Source organism: Aulostomus chinensis, chromosome 8 (genome assembly GCF_037954235.1).
Source record: "Aulostomus chinensis isolate RoL2024-O1b breed Wild chromosome 8, RoL_Achi_v1.0, whole genome shotgun sequence".
NCBI classification, from domain to species: Eukaryota; Metazoa; Chordata; class Actinopteri; order Syngnathiformes; family Aulostomidae; genus Aulostomus; species Aulostomus chinensis.
The window spans coordinates 2184493-2206815 of record NC_141327.1 but is presented as its reverse complement, the minus strand read 5'-3'; the positions used below and the strand labels follow the sequence as shown (position 1 = coordinate 2206815).

The 22323-nt window shown below is 48.4% G+C and overlaps 1 protein-coding gene across 1 annotated transcript in view; it reads right to left on the bottom strand.

Moving 5' to 3' along the window:
* Positions 1–13852: 13852 nt before the first annotated feature.
* The window catches only part of vegfc (vascular endothelial growth factor c), a 42429-nt gene continuing 33958 nt past the window's right edge, over positions 13853–22323 (bottom strand). Inside the window, exons 6-7 of the mRNA XM_086210031.1 lie at positions 17006–17318; positions 13853–14439 (exon numbers count right to left, since the gene is read on the bottom strand). Coding sequence (XP_086066157.1) covers positions 14331–14439; positions 17006–17318 — 422 coding nt within the window. The 3' untranslated portion in view covers positions 13853–14330. The remainder of the gene's footprint in view (positions 14440–17005; positions 17319–22323) is intronic.

Genomic DNA, 22323 nt, shown 5'->3' with positions numbered 1-22323 from the left:
ACATGTTGTCATTCGTTGCACAGTAACGTGATGAAATGTAGACCAACAATCTAGGTGCAAAACTGTTCCACGTTCTGGTGCTCTTTGTTTTGATGGACCTGCATGGAGGAACCAACAGTTAGATATCTTCCTGTCCCCCTTGGAGGGTGGTTCTGTGCCCCCCTCTAGCTCAGGTCCTCTACCAGAGGCCTGGGAGCTCGAGGGTTCTATGCAGTATCTTGGCTGTTCCCGGGGCTGCGCTTTTCTGGACTGAGGTTTCAGGTGGTGGTCCTGGAATCTGCTGGATCCTCTCTCCCAGTTTGGGGGTCACCTCCCTGAGTGCTCCTACCACCACAGGGACCACGTCAGCCTTGACCTTCCACAACCGTTCTAGCTGTTCTGTTTAAACCCTGGTTCTTCTCAACCTTCTCGTGTTCCTTCTTCCTGATGTTGGCGTCCGCTGGTATCACCACATCTGTCACCACTGCCCTCCTCTGCTGTTTGTCCACCACTTCTATGTCCGGTTGGTTCGTCAGTGGCTGTTTGTCAGTCTGGAAGCTGAAGTCCCACAGCACCTTAACCCTGTTGTTCTCGACCACTTTTGCTGGTACATCCCATTGGGATCTGGGTACCTCTAGTCCATACTGGGTAGAGATGTTCCTGTACACTATCCCCACCACTTGGTTGTTCCTCTCCATGTACACTTTTGCAGCCAGCATCTCACACCTTGCTACAAGTGTTTGACTGTCTCAGGAGTGTCCTCACACAGCCTGCACCTTGGGTCTGGTCTGGTGTGGTAGACCTTGGCCTCCATGGCTCTCCTCCTTTGCCCAGCTTATGATCCCAGCAGGTTTCTGATGACCAGCAATGCGTACATGTCAACGGCTCGGACCTTGACTTCCTTGCTGCCTCCTTGTGGTTTCCATCAGCCTGTGGGATCCCAAGGTACTTGTGGCTGCTCTGGATGTCGCCTGTGTTTCCTCCTGGTAGGTGGACCCCTTCAGTTCTGATCAATTTGCCTCTCCTTGATACCATCTGGCCACATTTGTCCAGTCTGAATGACCTCCCTACATCGTTGCTGTAGATCCTACAGCAGCATTAGTGACTCAGTTTGTCCCTCCTTCCTGGTGTACAGTTGGTGGGCCTCCTTGGTGTATCTCTTCACATATGTGTGTGTGTGTGTGTGTGTGTGTGTGTGTGTGTGTGTGTGTGTGTGTGTGTGTAGATACATACATATATATATATTTAGATAAAGATATAGACATCGATGTAGAGAAATATGATTTTGAAATTCTTTTTAACAGTCAGTCAGTTGTAATGGGTAAGAGATGTTAATGTCTTCTTGTGTTTGGTGATCAGGTCTGGTCTGAGTCATCCAGGCAGTAAATCCAGGCCTCAGTTGCTAATTGGATGTGTTGGTTGGTCTAAAGAGAGACGATGACAGCACTTCTTAAGGTAAAGAAGAATCCCCAGAGCTCTTTCTCTCTTCTCCTCTCACTCTTGATATGTTCCCTCTCTCTCTCTCTCTCTCTCTCTCTCTCTCTCTCTCTCTCTCTCTCACACACACACACACACACACACACACACACACAAAATGTGTTCTTAAGGTATCATTTTAGTGTTTCTGTCAAAAACCTCAAAGATTTACCACATGAGAGAAAAGGGAGACAAGAAGGGTGGAAAAAAAGAGGGCAGATGAGTGAGCTTTCCTCTGTGTTGGTGGAAATGTCTGTGGATGGTTGGTAATGTGGGGGAACTAAATATGCTTGTGGTTATCCTCCCATAGGGAAAAGCCTGGTCTATGAAGTGTGTAAGCTGCTCAGGTGTGTGTGTGTGTGTGTGTGTGTGTGTGTGTGTGTGTGTGTGTGTGTGTGTGTGTGTGTGTGTGTGTGTGTGTGTGTGTGTGTGTGTGTGTGTGTGTGCATGCGAGGGGTTGTGATTGACAGGCCGTGACGAGGTGCCTCTCATTCCCATCTGCACGCTGAGATTCCGATCCGACAGCTCTCCGGATCAATCAAAAACTTCCGGGATGGGAATGTTGAGAAAGCAGGAAAACATGACTCGCTTCCCTGGTTTTACACAAACCCAGACAGACGGATGGATCGATCCACGGGCCCATATCCACACACCAGACAACCTCTCACCGCTCAGTCTCCAAATTAACTACTTATTCAAGTTATATACTGATATAGTTGCTTATTCAACTACTTACTTTAGTTGAGTTTACTGCAGTAACAATTTTCTAACCACATATTTAACATCTAAACCAGAGGGTTAAGAAACGCATTCTTTGTTTCCACATTTCTTTTCAGAGGAAAACATTCATGTTTTCTAATCTCTGCTGCAAACTTCGCCTCTGGGTGTTTTGGCTCATCCTCTCAGGTTGTGCTCATCTCTACTACCAAGCAGCGCTCACTGACCCGCATGAGAACTGGAACCGATCACTGTTACTGAGATGTTCCACTTCACACCTACGAGACCAAATGGGTTTTTACTGTTTTGCAATGACTGATTTTTGTCTCTAGGGGGCGGCGTGGCTCAGAGGTAGCGTGGCCGTCAAGCAAGCAAAGGGTCGCTGGTTCGATCCCCTTCCCTGAGTGACCATGTCCAAGTGTCCTGCAGCGAGATACTCAAGGTAGGAGGAACAATTGTAGGGATATCGTAATGTTTAATGACTGACGCTGCGTCCGAACTGCCAAGCAGGCCTGATCGGAGGTCTCAGAGCAGGTCGTAGGCTGTCAGAAACCACAACTGGCGCAAGTAGCGACCTTCTTCTCAACCTAAATTCCAGCCTAAACACGCCCACATTGTAGGTCAGTTCAGGTGCATCCTACGGAGCAACCTATGGCCCACAATGCACCACAGACTTCTGGTGTTCAAACCAAACACGACGCGTGTGAACACACCTTTACAGGTGCGTTAATGTGCTTCATAATAGAGAACGAAGGAAGGGTGCGGTCAGAGTGGAGTGCAGTACCACAGTCAGGCCAGCAGGTGGGGCTTTCGTTGGTGATGTCTACCTAATTGCGGTATCTGTGCTCCGCCAGCAGAGGTCGTGCTTCACCACCAATCCTCTAGGGTGTCTGAATGGTGCCGTGTTTCTGTGTGTTCACACTGAACGCGAATTTGCATCATTCACGCAAACAGTTTCCATTCAAAGTCTACGCGAACGCGCGAATGACGCCAATTTTCAGTCTGGCAGCGTGAATTCGTGAGGCGAAATATTCGCCATTCGCGCAAGTTGAAAATATTGAACTTTGGCGAAAAATTCGCGTCAAGACAGCCAATCAGCGTTGAGGATGTCCCCACGTCACTGCTGACTGTGACTGACTGACTGTGTCACAAGATGGCGGACAAGTTGATGGTGGCTGTGTGTGGGAACCCGGTGCTATGACACTACGTGTCAGAATTACAAGAACCAGTTGAATAAATTGGTGTCCATTCGTTACATTCTGTCCCCGATCCCAGCGAGCAGGTCGTCAAACCGGCCAGTCGTCATCCAAAAATACAGCTTGAAGCAGCGGTTATCCAGACGCAGCCCCTGGAGGAGCTCGGTGCACCGAGCGGTGAAATTCACCGAGCTCAGCTCGCCTCTAGATGGTGTTGATAACCCACATTCGACGGTGTTTAGTTTTCCGACGTATGTCAGCCTTCCACGGCAGGTAGAACGCAACAGTTCTGTGAATATTCATGGTGAAATGGCGGAAAGAAACGTTGCCGGAAAGACTCGCTACTCGGGAGGTGAGCGAATTTGCGCGAATGACACAAATGGACACTAAAATGATCCGGTGTCAAATTGGCGCGAATGACGCAACACGAAATTCGCGTTCGTGTCCGGTGTGAACACGCAAGTGGTCGTAGTGACGTTAACCCTGTGTGATTGGACCAATCAGGGAACAGGTGCACAGCTCAGCTCTGATTGGCTGTTCAGGATTGTTGTTTCTAAGATTTATTTTTATGTTTAGGACAAAGTTCCACACACGTTTTGTTCAAAGACCATCGATAAATTAGAATCTAACGATAATCTGTGTTTGTACTGCTTCTATGATAAACCTTGTCATTTTAATTCTTTAATTTATAGAATTAACAGCGAGGTGTCGGTGGTTCAAATTGACCTCTGATTAAAATGGGTGTACATCAACTCGTGTAACCTGAAGCTTCGTGTCTGGGACTCATATCTGCTGATTCATGACCTGATTTGTTTCCTCTAATTTTGACAAATTGTGCCATTTTCCATTTTTTGTAGCAGCACTTCAGACGTGGGAACAGGAAGACCATGGACTCGATTCAGCCGACGATGTGAATTATGGATCGCTTCTCTCCTGCTGAGAACATTTTCTTCTTTTTTGGATGACAGATTCTGAAGATCCTGTCTGAGGATTTTTCCATAAACGGCAGATTCTGATTGTTGGATGTATTGACATTTAGTACTCATATGAATGTACTGATTATGTCTTTGTAAACAGCCTCTCACAGGTTAACCACAGGTGTCAAATATTCCTGTAGATGTCCAATCATTTCTTCAATAATCGCTAGTAATCTTTGCAGTAGTCCTGACGCCTCCCTCTCCACCAAGAGGACAAACACCAGTCCCTCTCTCCCTCCCCAGGTTTTGTTGCTTCCACATCCAACACACACACACACACACACACACACACACACATTTCTCACTCATTCACACACTTCTCTCCCCATGCCGTCCATCGTTTCTCTCCGTGCTATTTTTGGCACAGGTAGTTGTTTTTAATTGCCTCTTCAGCCTGACTGGTCCGCCCTCCTCGTCAGTCACGCTCAGCCACTTTGTGACTCAGTCCAACTATCGTCGGTCTGTCACCGCATCTCTTCATGTCAATGAATAAAGAATTGATAGACAACAATCTCAAGACAACCCTTCTGTTTGGGGTTTCCAGTGGTGCTCCCTCCTTGTGAGGCAGGTGAATAAAAGCACACCTGTGTGTTCCACCTCCACACAGCAGCTGAATGTACCTGCGTCTCCCAGGTAGGAGGCGTTCCTCATTCCTCTGACCTGTGATTCCGCCAGTCGCCGCATGGCCTGATGCTGTTGAGTGACTGCGTGGGCCGGCCAATGCATCAGCTGCTCCCCTGGTCTCGGCTCGCTGAAGCGACAGTCAGACACTCACAAACTATTTGCAGCTACTAATGAACCCAGCGCGTCACATGGACAAACGGCAGCAACGGAGCGGACTGGGATGCAGCAGCCAGAGTTCTCAGAGCAGAGTTCTCCTCTCCATCTGCTGGAGAACACACTTTAGGATGACGGTCTGATGTACGACACTACGTTCTGACAAGTCAGGCCAGGCTGAAGTGGGAGATCTGTCCTGCAGCCCTTTGTTTCAGTGGCAGGATGACATCACTCAGGAAGTAGTATTTGGACCAGAGCAGAGTATTTCAGGAACAGAGCATTCAGTTATCAAACAATGGACTGATAATGTTGTATTGTGCTGTAATATTTATAACAACTGCAGAGGAATGTAGAATAACAAGCATCGTCGCCGTCCTACACCACCTGTGTTTGTTCCGGGACGAAAGGCCCAGGCCCGGTGTAATTCTCCTCCATGGCCACGAGATGGCAGCATGAAGCAGCTTTTTCTCCAGATGGACGTTGTTGCGGCTGCGGTGGTAAAACACATTCAGGAACTTTGTGACTTTCAAACACAAATATCTTTGGAACCAGATCACCATGCAGTCTGGTTCCTGCTAGACTCGGAGTTCCATCACTGAAGAACTTGTTCAGGGTCACATGAATACGTGACCTTCGCCTGGTGAACTCCATCTGGTGTCACAACACTCACCTCAGATCAGGATGCTTTTTTACGTTTTTCTCATTACTGGCTCGCTGGGTCAGAGAGGGCCCGCATTCCTCAGGAGGACCGGTCAAACTCTGTTGGCCAAACATATCTGAGTGAAGGCTGTGAGACATGAAGGTGTCTGGAAATACTTTAGGCAGCTCAAGTCTTCGTTTTCTCCACCGGAATCTGTCGTTAACCATTGTTAACAGCTGTCTTCGACCATATTCCTGCGCTCACAAATATAAACAGCTCACACTTTTAACAACGCAAGTCTTCCTCCTCTGTGGTCATCGGCCCACAGCTACGCCCCACGCAGCTGACCAGCCGGATGTTCCTGAGTGACTACAGGATGAATAAATGAGCAGTTCCTCGATGGTCACTGATGGACAGACTTTGACGTGGCCTCCACGCCAGAGGAGCTGCTTCACAGTTGCAGGTTTTAACCTTCTCGTTTGATATTGGAACTTTTCTAAATTGGTCCCTGCTGATCAAAATAACAACAACAAATCAGAAAACATGGAAGAGAAAAGGTCCCAGGTTTAGTTCTCCGCCTCATTCGTCACTTTCCTTTTCTGTGAGATTGAGCCTCAACGAAACCATAACCTGACCCCGGCCAAGTCCCCTTCAGATGTGGGCCCAAGTCCTAAGTTGGGGGCGCAGTCGGAGCAGCACCACTTAGGGGAAATGGACTTTCACACAAGATCCCTCCGCTCTGACAAGTTCAATATACAAACAATCTGCTGCAAACCTCTGCAGGTCAAACTGAGAGTGATTGTGCTTGAGAGGTGGGTATGAACCCTCAGCCTGTGCAGGGCGACCGCAGTGAGGCTGAACCGCAGTCGGCCTGCGAGGGATTCAGTCAACGGTGCAGCTGATGGTCCGACACCAAGAGGAGGAAGCTCCACGTAACGGTTCAGCAAACAACAATGTTTGACCCGGTGCCAGCACGGACCTGCGACTCAACACCAGCACTGCCATAATGTGTGTGTGTGTGTGTGTGTGTGTGTGTGTGTGTGTGTGTGTGTGTGTGTGTGTGTGTGTGTGTGTGTGTGTGTGTGTGTGAGAGACGTTTCTCCGGTGTCTTTGTTACTCAAGTGAGCTGATGCATATTTTCCTTACTTGGCTGAAAGGTGTAATATTCCACTATGCACACAGCGCTTTAATAAAGTGAATCAAGATGTACAATATTTGATATGACAACCTCCACGAACCTGGATGTCCCGCTGGACTCCTGCAGACCCCACTGAAAACATCCCCCCCAATGAGGCTGAGATGAACTGCCATAAATAAAGGTTCATGTTCATTAAATATTTCACGTCCCAAGTGACTGACTGTTTCATTGCCATGTTTAGAAGTCAGAATGAACGACCTTATATAGAGTAATGTGTGTTTTTCAGGGATTTAATATTAGCTAGACCAAGCGTCTGCCAGCGCTGGCGGTCGCTGTGTTTTCATAACCAGAGGAGAGTAGTAGTAACTCTCCCTCTCTCTCTCTCTCTCTCGCTCTAACACACACACACACACACACACACACACACACGCATCACAGGAGCGCACTCGTACTTAAGTTACATTCAAAATAAAACAACATTTAGACTGATAGACGTCCCATCTGAAAACCCTGCTCAGCGATAGCAGGGGGTCACATGATGAAGTGGTTTGTGACGAACCTGCAGGACCCTCACAAAACCTCCTGACCTTGACACAAACACTGTTAGTCTACTACCACTATTACTACGACTACTGCTACTACTACTACAATATAATAATAACTCATGGTTTTGCACCCATTTTCCAACCGCAAAAGTAACTTTGCAGTACAGGATTAGTCAGTTCCACCATGTAGAGCAGATATTGTAGTAACTGGCAGTATTTATCCTGTCTTAGATCATAGGAATCATGTCAGACGTGTACTTATGGGAGTGGGAGTGGGCGGGGCCACAGTCCAAGCCCAACCCTGTCTCCATCACCTGTGTCCACCTCCGTTCTACCTGGTTGATCCTGACATCAGTTATGGACCAGAGGTGCTGACGTCTGATTTGTTCCTACGGTTTCAACATTAAAAGAGAGGAGGAAGAACGGCAGCGTTTGAACCTGATTTACAGCAGGAGGCTTCTTTCAACGAGCGTCGAGAACATTCCAGTCCACTGTTTTAATGAAGGCCATTCTCTTAGAGCACACACACACACACACACACACACACACACACACACACACACACACACACTGCAACTAACTTTGCTGTAATATCTAAATCTAAGCAGCTGACACACCCAGTGCACCATTTCCCTCCTCCTGTGTGGTTGCTCTGTCAGTCTCTTCCTCCAACTCTGTTTCTATTGCACACACACACACACACACACACACACACACACAAATGCACATACAAACACACACAAACACACAGATCATAAGTCAAAATGGACTTGAATAGCAGGAAGGGAGTGGGATTGTTAATAGAAGACTTAACTGTAATATATGGTGTGAACTGTTTTGTGCCACCAAGCTTTATCTTCACATCAGTCTGTGTGAGTCTGTGTGTGTGTGTCTTTCTTTCCTTACACACACACACACACACACACACACACACACACACACACACACACACACACAGACTCATTGGGAATTGTTGATGTGTGCCAGCATCTTATTTGCTCATCAGCAGACCTGAGTAAAACTCTGTCCGCGTCCTTCCCTGTTAGAGAGGAACTGTCCCACCTTTACTTCCTGGAAACTGAGACAAAAAATATCAAACAAATGTGATGTGTCAGACAAGAAAAATACACACTTGATGGTTGTTTTATGAGGTTTTTTTCTCCAAAATATATTGTTTATATTTCAAGAAGCCTGAATATCACACTTTAATTGATTTGTGTTCAATGCGAGGCATTAAAAATACGACCACAAAAAAAATACACTTCTGCTAATGTATTAATTATTGTGACTTAGTTGAGAGTGTTTGTGTATCATGACGAAGGAGACACACCATCAGTTGAGATTATAATCAGACCGTATTTTAGTCTTCAACAGTTAAACCAAGTCCCCAGACAGGCAAGGGTTCAAGGCTCAATGAACCGCTGAGCTTCTCTTGGATGCACAAACATTCAGGTCACTTTGTCTTCAGGATCCAGCAGCACGTCTGAACCTCTTCATGCTGCCGTCTTCTGCCCGGCGCCATTCAAACCCTCCAGGAAAACACAGACGAAGACAAACGTCACCCTGACGCGTTCCTAATCTGGGGATTAGGAGACTAGAAAGCTACATCTGCCGATCACTCAGAACGAGAAAACTGAGAATCTGAAGGAAAAGGTGGGACAATCCTCAGTTGAAGCTCAGACGGGGGGGGGGGGGGGCTCTCTGCTGGTCCGGCCCTCAACACGATGACAGACAGTTGGTGCATTTATTATCAAGTGTGTTCGGACGTGAATGTGAGTAAAGTGACAGCTGACTTCTCTCTATTGTTCTCAAACCGTCTCTTAATTATTGCATAAAACCACAACCACTAAAAACTGTGAATAAAACGTGAATATTCAACTGAAGCTCCCTCTCTGAATGAAACGTTTGAACAAAGAAAGCTATCAGTATTTCTTGGTAATGCATAGATTTGCATAAACTTCTATGAACATCTTTTTGACGTATTTGGATCCAAACTTTTGTTCTGAGGGGATCCTGGAGAGCTCCTTCAAAACGAGAAAATACAGTCAAAACCCACCAAAATATATTTTAACCATGTTTTCCAGGATGAAAAGTTTCACTGAAGACATCAAATCATAGATCAATGAATTTATTGACCTTTTCAGTGAAAAAACCTCCAGGTGGGACCGAGGCATGACGCCCCAGCTGTGGCTCTGACCGCGGGCCTGTGCTGTGTCGGTGGGTCGGCCGGTCCCCTGATGGACGGCTGGAGAAATGATAGGTCGGCGATGCTTCGGCTGCGTTCTGGCTGAGCTGAGGCTTTCAGTCGTGAATCAGGGTCATTCTTGGTCTCCACATCGAGAGGTCCTGATAGGGTCCGCGTTCACACCAGGAAAGGTCTCCAGTAGGTAACACACACAGTTCAACGGCTCAGCTAATCAAACATGGAAAAGGAAGAAAGGTGAGGTTTCCTTTTTCCTGTCTCCTTCTTCTGTCTCTGTTCTTCAGTCTGATTAATGCAAATCCCTCCGAGACACGCAATTAATTCTGGCACTGTGTGTGCATGTGTGGGGGGTGTGAGCGTGTGTGTGTGTGTGTGTGTGTGTGTGTGTGTGTGTGTGTGTGTGTGTGTGTGTGTGTGTGTGTGTGTGTGTGTGTGTGTGTGAATGTGAGTGTGAGTGTGAGAGAGAGAGGGAGAGAGAGAAAGGGAAACACTCCAAACTTCTCTAAAACACTCAAAAGCCCTCTGGAACACACCTGTCAGCTCCTGCAGCTCCACTTGGCCAATCAGGCTTTGCCATCACCTGTCACATCAGAGAGAGAGAGGAAGAGAGAGGGAGAGAGAGTAAGGGAGAGGGAGAGGGAGAGAGAGAGAGGGAGAGGGAGGAAGAGAGGGGGAGAGAGAGAGGGAGAGAGAGAGGGAGAGAGAGAGAGGGAGAGGGAGGAAGAGAGGGGGAGAGAGAGAGGGAGAGAGATGGAGAGAGAGGGAGGGAGGGAGAGAGAGAGGGAGACAGAGGGAAGGAGTGAGAGAGGGGGAGAGAGAGAGGAAGAGAGAGAGAGGAAGAGAGAGGGAGGGGGAGAGGGAGAGAGAGAGGGAGAGAGAGAGGGAGACAGAGGGAGGGAGGGAGAGAGAGAGGGGGAGAGAGAGAGGAAGAGAGAAGGGGGAAAGAGGAAGAGAGGAGAGAGAGGGAGGGAGGGAGGGAGAGATGGGTTAAGGGTTGATGAGGAGAAGCTTGAGGTCTGAAAGTGATATTTCCCCCACAGAGACGATGAGCTGTGCGGCTCCTCTCAGCTGCGTCCCTGGGAACAGAGGATATGAGGACAGCAGGTTGATGACAGGAAGTGCTCGCCTCCGTCAGTGCGTTCTGAGGGGGCCTGCACTGTGGAGGCTGCGGCTCATCACCGTAAATCCTTCTCTGATCAGGATTAAATCCTCATCCTGTGTCGAGTGTCATGTTGCTCTCAGTAGCACAGGTGAGGCTGGTGTCAAACCAGACTTTGCTGCTTAGAATCTGTAAACCGTCTTTGTTAGCTGGTTCCCGTGTAGCGAATGTAGCATCCGCCTTCTGTCGCGTTCCACAGCTGTCAGGACAGAGAGCAGTCAGGATGATCCCCGAGTTTCATTTCACCACATCAGACACACAAAGGGTCCATTCATTCGTCTGCAAATGTCTCAACATTCAGCTTCCACCTGTCGTCACCTGAACCCTGACCTGTAGCTCTCAAGCTAACACCTTGTGGCTTCACAAGGGTCTGGTTTCTCTGCTGGAGGCCAACGGGAGGCAGGCTGGAGACACTCTGGATGATCTTCTGGATGTTTTCATGGACACAAATGTGATGCTTTTGGAATTAAAGAGAGAAATGTTGGCGGGTTTACTTTTGACCGTCTTGATTCCTTCAACAACATGAAGGCTCAGACCTACTCCCAGAGGGATCCTGGCCTCTGGACCATGACGGGAGACCGGCAGACCTTTAGTCAGAATGCCTGAATCCTCGTAGTTCCAACCTCATCCTCCTGCACTTATCTGATGGTGAGTGATTACTCCAGCAAGGGCACTGGTTACACTGGTCACACTGGACACACCGGTCACACTGGTCATACCGGTCACACTGGACATACTGGACACACTGGTCCCACTGGACACACCGGTCCCACTGGAGAACAGTGAAAAGGGGGGTTTGCTGGATTTGTTCTCATGAATGCATCCACATTAACTGCCTTGAGTTAGCAAAGCCTAAAGGAAGCGTTTGGAACAATGGCCCATTAAGCAGCAGTGCAGGGACCCAAACACTGAATTCTTCAAGCTCCGAGAGCCAGCGGTGGATTAGCATGAGCCAAAAGAAACAAAGAAATATTCAACCCTTGCTTTTATATATCAGGAAGTCTGGAAGTCAGGAGCCTGCGTCTGACTTCTGTCAGTCACAGGCTCCTTTGAATAGTTCCTCCTGCTCATTTTGACCCCCAGGAAAGGTCACGGCGTCAAGGTCAGACGGTGAGGAGAAGTCATATTCTGTGACAGAATCGGACTTCACCTTCACTAAACATCACGGCGCGACGGCTGGTATTCATGGCGCACGTCTGCCTCGTGAAACTACAACACTGTGTCTATGGACTACAGAATTTACTTCCTTGGATTCCTCACTTCCTCACCGTCGTTACGGAGTGTGAGCATGGAATAAAAGCTGTCAATCACAAAAGGAAGGTTTGCTGACACTCATCCTCCTGTCAATCATTTTTATCACATGAATCCCACTTATTACTGTAGGAAATGATTGACACATAATTGACTGACAGGCGCGCTAGTCTTCAAATCTACAGAGACATCGCATCATCTGGTTGCCACAGTAACCTCTCCTTGATCAGTTGACAGCAGCAGTGTCACGTTGGCGGTCACCTGTGAGTTGAACATGTTGACAGCTGAAACATGGCCGCATCGTAGCAGGTAGAAACACATAGACAAGTTCATGATTCACACACGTCTTACACACCTGCAGCAGAAACGGCCTTCACCCATTTTATCACCGGAACTCCCACGATACTCCGCCCCTCGACCACCTCCAGCCTCAGACAGGAAGGCTGGTCATCTCTCCATTGGTGGTTTCTCAGTAAAGAAAACGACGGCCCAGACCAGTAGAGCCCTCAGCTCCGAGTCGGTTTCCAGTTCCCAGACTGCAGACTCAAACTGGTCAGATCCTCCTCCAACGAGCACTTCAGGGAACAAATGCGTCGTGCTTCATGTGGCGGTCGTCCATTTCTTGACTGTCAACTTTCGAGCAAATCAAGAGGGCTGGAGAAGCGTTTGTTTGTTTGTGTGTGGAAGGGAGTGGAGGCAGCTGTCACGTCACGCGCCCGCGTGGTAGAGATCTTCACTGGGATTCTTTACTCAGATTTCTAGCCTCCCTCCGAGTACCAGCAGCACCGTGCAGGTTGCCTTCCTGCTCTGGTCTGGCGAGCTCTTAATCCCAGACTTTGTTTAGGTTGACTAAAGCATCACCATGATCAGCAGAAGAAATGGAAAGTTCAAAGTGGGTGGGCTGATCCATCCTGAGGCCCGGTGCTGTCGCAGCTGAGCAGAAATGGAAGTTTCCTTCGGAGGGAATGGAGAAGAAATCACGCTCCAGTCTTGCTGTGACCCTCCAGGCTCCTGCTGGTCGGTGCGCAAGTCCACGTACAAAACATCTTCAAGATTTAACTGCAGAGTGAAACATCAAATCTTCTCTCGATCATTTGAAACATCTCGGACCACATGAACAGCAGCCCACTCTGCTTCTCCACGCGGTAAACGATGAACTTGATGACGGCTCACTGTCTCTGGCATGGAAGGAGACATTTGACAGACAGGATCTAAACTCACACATTAAGGTCTTAAACCCTCGACAGTCACGTGACCGCTCAGCCACGACAGGGAGTCACAGAAGGTGAGGACTGGTGTTTCTGATGTGAGTGCGATTCAGATCTCTTCAAAATGACACGAGAAGTTGGTTTTGGAGGCTGTGACTTGTCATGACTTGAGTGACAGTAAGTGGACCTCAGCATCAATGAGAACTCATTAAACCTCAGCGCGTCACTCATGATTCTCTCAGAGCCTGGAGCTCCAACGTCAGCCTGAAGGTCTCTGACTAGCAGTCTTAGCCTGGGACATGGATGTTACCACCCATGCTTGTCCTCCTGGTGAGACCTCAAGCCTGCTCTGGTCTTGAGCCTACATGGAGCAGCAGACCCTGGTCCCAGGACCCTCCCGACCTCTTGAAAGATTCCAGTTATTATTATGATGTTGTGCTTCTTCTTTTATCCTGAAGCCCCTTGTGAAGACGTCTGCATCCTGACCTCACAGTTTTCATCTTAGAAACCAACACAAGGAACATCTCACTACCTGCACAGGTGCTGCTGGCTGGTGAGGAACTGAGGTGATATACAATAACCAGGATACTTTATTTTACATCTTATACTTTACATGATACAAAAATATTGATCACAGTGTATTTTCATGGAAAAAGATCAAAGTTTCAATAAACAGGGGTTGAAAAATAACATTTAATAAATTATATAATCAATATCTGACATAAGAATACTGAGACATATAAAACACCCCAAATATTTTAAAACAAATTATTTCAACAATATCTTAAAAGAAGTGTCGAGTGTTTCTGTAGTCCATTTTTATTCTTCTCATCAGGCGCTCTCAAATAACATGAAAAGTCCTCAGAGCCGGGTCAGTGCATTTCCCACCTTGGCATCACCAGTCTCCCATCTCGCTCCAGTCAGTGTCTGCTCACTTAGCTGCCGTCACAGCTGATGGGGCTACTCACGACCAGCAGGTCTACAGGGGGACGGGGGGCGAATTCTAACCGGTAGGTTCTTCTATCTGCTCACTCGCAGAACATCAGTGTTTGGTTGGCTGGTGGTTAGTCCAGCCGTCTCCAATGGGAGGGCACGCATCGACACACTTCCTCGCTGAAGGAGAAACCCGGTTCACAGCGTCGCCTTCGCACCTCGCAGGGGGGCCTGAGACAACTGCAACAGCCAGGACACAGAGAAGACGGTGTTGTTTTCATGCAGGAACATGCGCAACTGTGTTTGGAGGACATGACACATGACACAAGAACCGCTGGGATCGAGGCGTGACACCACCAGGCCACTGCAGCATGAACGAATAAACGACTGTGTATCAAGTGGTGCCAGTGTGAATTGTAGAGTGAGACTCACTCCACCTTCTACCAGTCTGAGGCAGATGGAGGGGGGGGGGGGGCAGGTTGAAGCACACACTGAAACCCAGGATCAGAGCAAATTCCCTTCTCCTCTACCCTGCGTAGCTGGGAGCAGCCCCCTGTGTGTGTAGACGATGCGCTGGTGGAGCAACACCGGCCCCAGCAGCAGTATGCTGCTTTCCTGACTCTCCCTAAACCTGGACCCGGCCAGCGTGGAGCAGCACTCGCTCTCAGGTCCGGTCATTAGTCACTGGTGCTGCAGCTCCAACTGGCAGTGGAGGAAACTACACGGTATTCTGAGACTCTGGGGGCTACACACACGGACAGCAGCGGTGTGAGCCTCAAGGAAGGATTTTAACACACACACAGACGTACGCTCCTCACACACAGGCCCCCATGCCCATTATAAACACCACAGAAGCATTTCCAAGAGGAAAGGCACCAGATTGTGGAGGAAGTGAGATGGAGATGAAGAGGACCTGGGCTATACTGATGGCTAAAGGCTACAGGCTAATTGCTAAAGGCAACAGGCTAATGGCTAAAAGCTAATGGCTACAAGCTAAAGGCTAATGGCTAAGCTTCGGGAGTTACTTGCTTGTATTATTGTCCCTGGACATGGAGATCTCTTCTGCACTCACGTGCCCAGAACCCCCCCCCCCCCCCCCCCCACGACGAATCAACCTTCCCTCCAAATGCAGACTTAACATGAATCACTTCAGTGTTTAAAGATGAAGCCTGTCATTTATATTACATGATGTAGAATTGATGCTGCGGGGTGAGAGTCTGTTAGAGGAAGAGTGAAATCAATGAAAAAGAAGTTCTTCACAGCCTGTATTTTTATCATTTTTATCATTTTGGTGTGTTTTAGGCTGCACAAGGAGGATTTGTGTCCTCCACATTCAACCGACCGCTGCTACTAAAGATGAAGGACCGCTGCTGCCTCATCGAGACAAACACAAACGCTGTTCTTGGAAAAAAAAGTCAAAGGTTACAGCTAAGTTTTAGATTTCAAAGAAATAAAAGCAGGGGGTGGAGCCTATCCAGCAGCCTTCATAATTATCAGGTAACTAATAACTCAAGTCTGAACCAGCACTGATGTGAAATCAGTGCTGGTTCGAGGACCTTTTACACCTCTAATGCATCGATGACGTGTTCTGACTCCAGGGATCACATGACTCATGACACGTCAGACATGATTTTCTTAAATCTATTCTCATCTTCAATCCATCCATCCATCATCCATCCATCCATCCATCATCCATCCATCCATCCATCCCTCCATGTTCCCCCTCTTCTCCTGTTGAGGGGGGTGGGGGTGGAGCCTATCCCAGCAGCCTTCCCCCTGGACAGGTCACCAGTCCATGGCAGGGCCAACACATAGAGACAGACAACCATTGGCTCTCCCAGCCACGCCTACGGTCAATTTAGAGTCTGGATTAACCTGGTCCCTCTTGATGTCTTTGGACTGTGGAGGAAGCTGGAGTACCAGAGAGAACCCAGCAGGAACAGGGAGAACATGGAGACTCACTCACATTTTATCATCAAGCTGGGTAATCACCTCACCCCCGACAGATTCTCCCGATGAGATATAAGACACATGAACACGTGAGGACAAATGAACACGTGAAGACAGACCCTCCATCCATTCACACCCCCCATGCGTCTGGCCCGTCCAACACCAGCCCCCCCCCCCCCCCCGCCCGTCCAGCCACTCCTCCTGGCCGATGTTTACAACTGTGTCATAACGCTGGCACCCATCTGTAGGCGTGGGGGGGCTGCAGGGTCCAGCATCCAGAGGACTCACACTCACTTACGCACCTCATCAACATGAGAACGATTCTGAGTCTAACGGGTAACTGGCGACGCTTCTCTGGCTGCGCACGGTGACACACGGTGGATGACCAAGTATATCGTCACGGTTACCTAACCAGACCTGTGAGATCATGACGAAATGGACAGAAAAGTGGAAATAGACACACACATAGACACGAGCGGCAGCTCCCCACACTGGAGTCCCACCACTTCTCATAAATCACTCTCCAGCAGGTCACCAGGGGTCACCATTTGACGGGGTGGATGGATGTGTGTGTAAGCATGTGTGTTTCCTCCTGTGCTGGGAGAGGAAATGGTTAAGTGACAGCTAGGAGAAGTCATTAGCACGCCAGGGTTTTATATTACAGACCCAGTTCACTGGAATGACCACTGGCCACCACTGGCGCAGTGCTTTGCTCTGGTGGCACACACCGTGGGTGTGTGTGTGTGTGTGTGTGTGTGTGTGTGTGTGTGTGTGTGTGTGTGTGTGTGTGTGTGTGTGTTTTAATGGTCCTGCTGGGGGGGTTGAGCAGGACCATCCAGGCAGCACTCCCTCTCACCTGCACGTTGCTTGGTGGAACCTCCGTCCCTTTAGGAAGCACTTGTTGGGCGACTCGTTGCACTCGCAGGAACACTTGGTTCTGTTGAGCGGCTGGTGCCTGGGACAGCTCTTGCTGCACGTGCACTGACAGGTGTCTTTGTTGAAGACATAGTTCAGGGGGCATGTGGGTGGCGTATTGCACACACACTGGCAGGTGTTGCGGTCCAGGTGGCGGCCCGTGCCACAATCTTGACGCCCGAGCAAACACACACACTGGCAGGTGTCCATGTCCAGTTCCTTGTCCGGGCCGCAGACGTCTGCTGAGAAGACGTCTGTAGGTGAAGAAGAAGGAGACAAACACTTAGTTTGGACTACGGTTCACGTTCTCTGAGAGCTTAGTTCCAGCCTCAGCTTTCCATGTTTCAACTGTACCACAGTCCGATTTACTAGAACGTCTGTCGGTAAAATTACTCATGAGATTCTAGTGGATCCAGTCAGCAGGCCTCCCCATCACGACGACAACACCCACACCTTTTAACCTTGGTTTGACCCACATCCATGTATGGGCAGGAGCTCAGGAATACAGCGTATTATAAGAAATATAAAATAAAATAGAGAATATAACACATCAGCTGCACAGTGGTGCAGTGGTCAGTGCTGTGGCCTCACAGCCAGAAGGTTCCGGGTTCAAGTCCCGGCTTGGGGATGGGATCTTCCTGTGTGAGTCTCCATGTTCTCCCTGTTCCTGCTGGGTTCTCTCTGGTACTCCAGCTTCCTCCCACCGTCCAAAGACATCAATTTGGGGACGAGGCTGATTGATTCTCTAAATTGACCGTAGGTATGAATGTGAGTGTGAATGGTTGTTCGTCTCTGTATGTTGGCCCTGCGATGGACTGGTGACCTGTCCAGGGTGAACCCCGCCTCTCGCCCGTTGACGCTGGGATAGGCTCCACCCCCCCCCCGCGACCCTTAATGTAGGAATAAAAGGAAGAAAACAGATGGATGGATGGATGGATGGATGGATATAACACATCAGAAAAAACAAAAACCACCCTGATCGGCTGCTTCCCATTCTTGGAGGCCTCAGGTTGCCTTTCAGGCCAGGGAGGAAAATTACATCATTGCAGACTGATTTTATCAAGAACTCTCCTTGTTCTCTGATGGGTTCCACCTTAAGAACGCATAGCAGAAGAGGACTCGTGCACTCAGGCAGGGCACCCATGCACCACCGGTGAGAGGGACACGAGGTCCCAGGTGTCAGGTTCAGACTGTTGAGGTCGTCAGAATGAGCCATAACTGACATCAATGTATGGTCTCTGACCAGGACCTGTCAGCCTGGTGCAGGGCGGACGGGCTTCCCGCGGCAGGATGTGTGTATGTGTGTGTTACGTGTGTCTTTTATGTGTGTTACGTGTGTGTTATATGTGTCTTTCATGTGTTTTATGTGTGTTCTGTGTTACTTGTGTTATGTGTGAGTGTTACACATGTTACATGTGTCTTTTATGTGTGTTCTGTGTTACGTGTGTTACATGTGTGTTAAGCATGTTACGTGTCTTTTATGTGTGTTATGTGTTACGTGTGTTGTGTGTGTGTGTTACACATGTTACGTGTGTCTTTTATGTGTGTTATGTGTGTCTTGTGTGTGTTGTGTTACGTGTGTTATGTGTGTCTTTTGTGTGTGTTGTGTTACGTGTGTTATGTGTGTCTTTTGTGTGTGTTGTGTTACGTGTGTTATGTGTGTTACGCATGTGTTATATGTGTATTGTGTGTTATGTGTGTTGTGTTACGTGTGTTGTGTGTTACACATGAGTTATATGGGTTGTGTTCCGTGTGTTATGTGTGTGTTCCGTGTGTTATGTGTCTTTTGTGTGTGTTGTTACGTGTGTTGTGTGTTATGCATGTGTTATATGTGTGTTGTGTGTTACACGTGTTATATGTGTTGTGTTCCGTGTGTGATGTGTGTGTTCCATGTGTTATGTGTGTGTTCCGTGTGTTATGTGTGTCTTTTGTGTGTGTTGTGTTACGTGCGTTGTGTGTTACGCATGTGTTGTATGTGTATTGTGTGTTGTGTTGTGTGTGTTGTGTTACGTGCGTTGTGTGTTACGCATGTGTTGTATGTGTATTGTGTGTTGTGTTATGTGTGTTGTGTGTTACGCGTGTTACGTGTGTCTTTATGTGTGTTGTGTGTTACGTGTGTGTTATGTGTGTGTGTTACGTGTCTTTTGTGTGTTGTGTTACGTGTGTTATGTGTGTTATGTGTGTTATGCATGTGTTATATGTGTGTTGTGTGTTACACATGTGTTATGTGTGTTGTGTTACGTGTGTTATGTGTGTGTTACGCATGTGTTATATGTTCAGCCACGACAGAAACATTCACACCGGCGGTAAACCTCCACATGGCTTGTCATGAGTCTGACTGAAGACTGAAACGAACTGTGTCCATCAGAACCCTGTCAGCAGCGGCTCCCCACAGAATCGCCCTGAAATCCCCCGCCAGCTCTGAAGTCCCTAAAATGGTGCATGCCCCCCCCCTCCTCTCCATCTCTCTCTCCCTTTCTCTCTGTGCTGTGGTCATTGTTACAGTCAGAAATGAGATTCATCTCTTGGCTCAACATCTGATGAATGACTCCAACGGCTTTAATGGCACGTCGTTATCTGTCCCTGTTTCCAGATAGCCAGCCGGAAGTGGGCCTGACTTGAACCGGACAGATTTTCGTATTTTTGTTTCTACTTCAGGGCTTCAGGAACTGTCCCCCCCCCCCCCCCTTTACCTCAGCTACACTGCTGGGGCGGATTACTTTCAAATCTAATCAGTTACTAATAATAAATCTTGCAACTTCCAAAACCTCATGAAGGAAACCCAACAAAACAAAAACATTCTTTCATGTGTTTGTTTGTTCAGTTTGGACATGACATCATTTTTCATTTTGCATTTCCGTGTTCTTGTTATGTTTGATGACTAATAACAATCAGCTTTGATATGAAATCCTCTGATGACAGTAAGCCAACCAAAGCTGAGCCTGGCTTGTTCCTGGGTGTGGGATCCATTACTGGCGCTCGTGTTCTGCGAGGACCACATCAGTCCTGCTCCTGATTCTGGAGCTAATCTGCTCCCCCTGAACGTCCCAATGACCTCTAGCCTTTGAGACGTGTCACGGCATGTTTGTGAGGATATTACGCCGTGTTGTGCTGGACCGTGTGTGGCGCTGGGCCTGAGGGGGGGAGATCTGGGTCCCTCTCAGTCATGGGACACGTGTGTCGTCAGGCCTGGAGCTGCTGGCAGTTCAGAGCGAAAAAGACACCGCATTTTCAGAGGAATCCCACCTCAAGTTAGCAGGCAGATATGATTTATTACATGCGCTCAATTAAGAGACGTGTACCGAATCACTGATCAGGATCTTAAACACGTATGTAAGCCTGGGCTGACTGGTGTGGCAATAGACCTATGATCATGTTGGTATGTTCTATCATGTTGAGTCTGAAACCCTCCCCTCACCAGCGACCTGATCAAAGCATGAGGTTGGACATTTGCTCATTAAAAGGTTCGCCTGGATTCACACAGCGAGTGATGCACCCGGAGAGCTGCTCAGCTGTGCCTTCAGGTGCAAACGCTCAACTCTCTCACAAATGAACGGCGGAGGTGCTCACAGGGCGGCGCCGCAAAGACACACACGTGCATGTCTGCCTACGTGCACACTTGGGTTTTTTAGCTATTGGAGATCTTTCCTAACCTTATCAAGACCTCTAATCCCCATGAGGGCCAAAGGCCGGTCCTACAGAGGTTTTGGTTAAAGTTAGAGGAGACCTGTATTAACCTGGGTGTGGGGGCGTGGGGGCCTGGGGGCAGGGGAGACGTTGACTGACCGGGAGGGAAAGACTCTCTGCTTGGGCAACAGTTGAAAAATATTTTCATTCGTTTTATTTTTCACTTGTAAACTGTAGTGGCCAAGTCCACCTGGTGACCCCTTACAGGTTTTCCCTCTTTTTCTTTTTTTTATCAGTATGAGAGAACGACATCATCACAGTCCCTCCGCCATCTGCTGTCCCTCTCTCACCCCCTCACCCTCTGTGTGTGAGGAGCTGAGGAATCTGCTTCTCTGGGATATCTGCAATCTTTTTTCTTCTCATTTGTTTGCACAAGTCCAGAGTGTTATCATAGACAAAAACACACACACACAGCACACCAACACACACGCATACACACACAGACCCTCAACAAACACATAGCGGTCATAAATACTCTTCGCTGAACACATGGACATTCTCCTGTCACAAACACTCACAGAGGAGATGGTTCTACGCGTGTGTGTTGATGTCAGGCTCTGGAATGTGCGTCTACACCGAGGACGCTGCGGTCGGGTCTCCATTTTTGGATCACGCGTGTTTAACTCCTCTCAGACATGACAAAAGCCACGTCAGACAACCAACACAACCGAGTGTGACTGAACATACCTGTTCAAATGTCGCTGGTCGCACCAACGTCGTCTCATGCTTCCGAATGTGCATTCAAATGAGCTCCAGGAGACACAGCTGCTGATCCGCCATATTTGTTGGGGGTTTTTTGTATTATAAAATTCATGATGCATGAAAGTGACCTTTCTTGGCTTTAAAACTGATGCAACTGCAGAGATTCACCGCCTCTGATCAGGGCACCGGGTCCAGGTCCTGGACTAGGAGGGAGCTCGTCCAGGCTTCTTCGTGTCTTATAGGTGAAAAAAACCAACCAACTGTAGCGTGAAACGTGTCACGATGGCGGTTATCAAGTCGCTGAATCGACCCAGCTGATCATCACCAACGTGGATAAACGTGTACGTCACTCAAGATGAACAAACTACAATCCTTCACAGATAAGAGGAACCAAAGTACCACAAAGTACCAGTAACACAAATAACACAGAAAAGAGCCGGTGTGTGAATGTGGGAACCATCGCTGTTCATCAACTCTTCCCCCACCACTGGTTTGGAATATTTTCAATAATATTTCAAGCCCCCCCTCAGGTACTTTGTGCTTTGTGACTGTGAAAAACAGAACATGAGAGATGAAGATCAAAGCGTCTCCTCCAGAGCCTCCATCCTCCTCCTCCTCCTCCTCTGCCTGACTGGAGTCTCCTAAGTGGGCCTGGTGCAGCACCACAGGCCCCAGAGAACCACAACATCCATCCGTCTGCTGCTTCTCTGGTCTCTGGATCTTCTTGTTGGACCCAGACGGCAGTATTCCATCACAAGATGCACAGTAGCGCCCTCTACCGCACCGTAATCTCCTCTGCCTGGTAACTGAAGGGGTCAATGATGTCATATCAATCAATATCAGCATCGCTGCAGCTGAGACTGAATACAT